The sequence below is a fragment of the Sinocyclocheilus grahami genome, unplaced genomic scaffold (genome assembly GCF_001515645.1).
Source record: "Sinocyclocheilus grahami isolate Dianchi unplaced genomic scaffold, SAMN03320097.WGS_v1.1 scaffold91.1, whole genome shotgun sequence".
In the NCBI taxonomy this organism is placed as follows: domain Eukaryota; kingdom Metazoa; phylum Chordata; class Actinopteri; order Cypriniformes; family Cyprinidae; genus Sinocyclocheilus; species Sinocyclocheilus grahami.
The window spans coordinates 2186139-2187875 of record NW_015505270.1 but is presented as its reverse complement, the minus strand read 5'-3'; the positions used below and the strand labels follow the sequence as shown (position 1 = coordinate 2187875).

General features: G+C 40.4%; 1 protein-coding gene across 1 annotated transcript in view; it reads left to right on the top strand.

Annotated features, from left to right (window-relative positions):
* The first annotated feature begins 865 nt into the window (after positions 1–865).
* The window catches only part of LOC107587278 (myotubularin-related protein 2-like), a 30930-nt gene continuing 30058 nt past the window's right edge, over positions 866–1737 (top strand). The window contains exon 1 of the mRNA XM_016274996.1: positions 866–1091. Coding sequence (XP_016130482.1) covers positions 1039–1091 — 53 coding nt within the window. The 5' untranslated portion in view covers positions 866–1038. The remainder of the gene's footprint in view (positions 1092–1737) is intronic.

Sequence of the window (1737 nt, the reverse complement as noted above, 5' to 3'; positions counted from 1 at the left end):
GTTGTCCTGAGGATATTCCCTGTGAAGAGATGAGAGAGCTGGAAACAGCAGCTTGCTTGACTGAACTCAAAATGAAATACCTCACAAGACTCTCAAACCCCCGGTGGCTCAGTGAACCAATATATTCTAGGGGCCATAAAGACGTGTGGACGGTACACATCCCAGTTCATCTCCTGCCCTCTGCTCCGTCTCATCCGTAACAGTGAAGCAAAGTATTCAGTTGTGTATTTGTGTCTGAGATGTGCCTCCCTGGAGATTTGCAATCCTATGTAATGTGTGCAAGTTGTTTTTGCAACATGAAATATAAAAAAGGCATTTGTTACATTTCTAATGATGAGGTAACAGGGCTCTTGGAACATTAAAATGGTACACAAACATGTAGGCCTACGTGTTATTTCAGGGGAAGTGAGCATTCAACACTTCAAAATGGATCAATACATTTTACATTATGCGCGCATAGTTCATCTTATTTCTGTTTTCCTCATTACCTGGGCATCGCTGAGAAGCCAGGATTTGGGATTTAGAGAGGATTTGGATTTGGAGGAAGCCAGATGGGCATTCACCGGTCCGTTAACCCCCACACAATGCTATTAACATGTTCGCTTTTTTTCCTCAAAATGTTTTTTTTTTAAATAATTGTTATTATATTATTTTTAAGCCGTATTATGTAATAAGGGTATATTAAATGATTTCTAAACATTGCCTGCCTGTTGCATTTTGGGTAACGTAGTAGATATTAGCGCTGGCGTGGCGTTGAAGACTGATAATTAATATTCATGAGCGGAGTCCTTGCGATTGGAAACGATCGACGTAACCTAATTAATATTCAGGAGCAAACCATCACCATTGGAAGGTTGCTGCAGCACAGACCTAATTAATATTCATGAGCGATTCCTTTCGACGGTAGTAGGATTCATGATTTCGAGACTCGGCGAGTCACAAAGTTTTAGAGGAAAGCGTTTGCAGAGCCAGACACACGATGAGCGTTGGCTGTGCAACATAGCGTGATTTTGCCCGTCTGTAAGCCTACAGTAGAGGATGGATATTAAGCGACCGACCTCAGCACAGTCTAACGCTGAAACTCCAGACAGGTCAGTGCCAATAACATCCATTTTATAGTTTATGACACTGACACCCCATCTACACTGCTAGTGGATTATAATGGACGCGTTCTTGTGAGTCGCGTTGTAGAGCTAAGAGTGTCATAAACCAGGTGTTTTACTGCCTTCTAGTTACTGAGTGACTTGATGCAAACAAAACCCTTGGGCTAACTGTTTGAATGAAATGTTGTGTTATATTAACCAGACCTGCAGATAAGAAAGCATTTGAGCAACACTGATGACTTTTAACCTTCATAATAAATTATTGGATGATGATCTGTATTAAGGGTGCACTCACATAAACAGCGGTTTTGAAAATATTAAAAAATCACGAACGCTCGCGAGAGATGTATACTGCAGACATATTAGTCTGTTTTGTAATACGTGGAGCGGGTCGTCCCCTCATGGGCGCCGCTTTGTTGATATCACGTGACCAAACCGTGTTATGTAATTGGCCGAGTTAATAGTAAAAAATAAAAACTAATTTTATTAAGTCTACTTGCTATGGAAGCCCGTTTCTGCCACTGATTAAAAATAAAAATAAACTAATTGCAAGGTTTTTTTTCCCCTAGCAAGTTTACATCTAGGAATTCTCACTTTTTTCTCCGAACTGCATGAAATAAACTCACAATTGCGA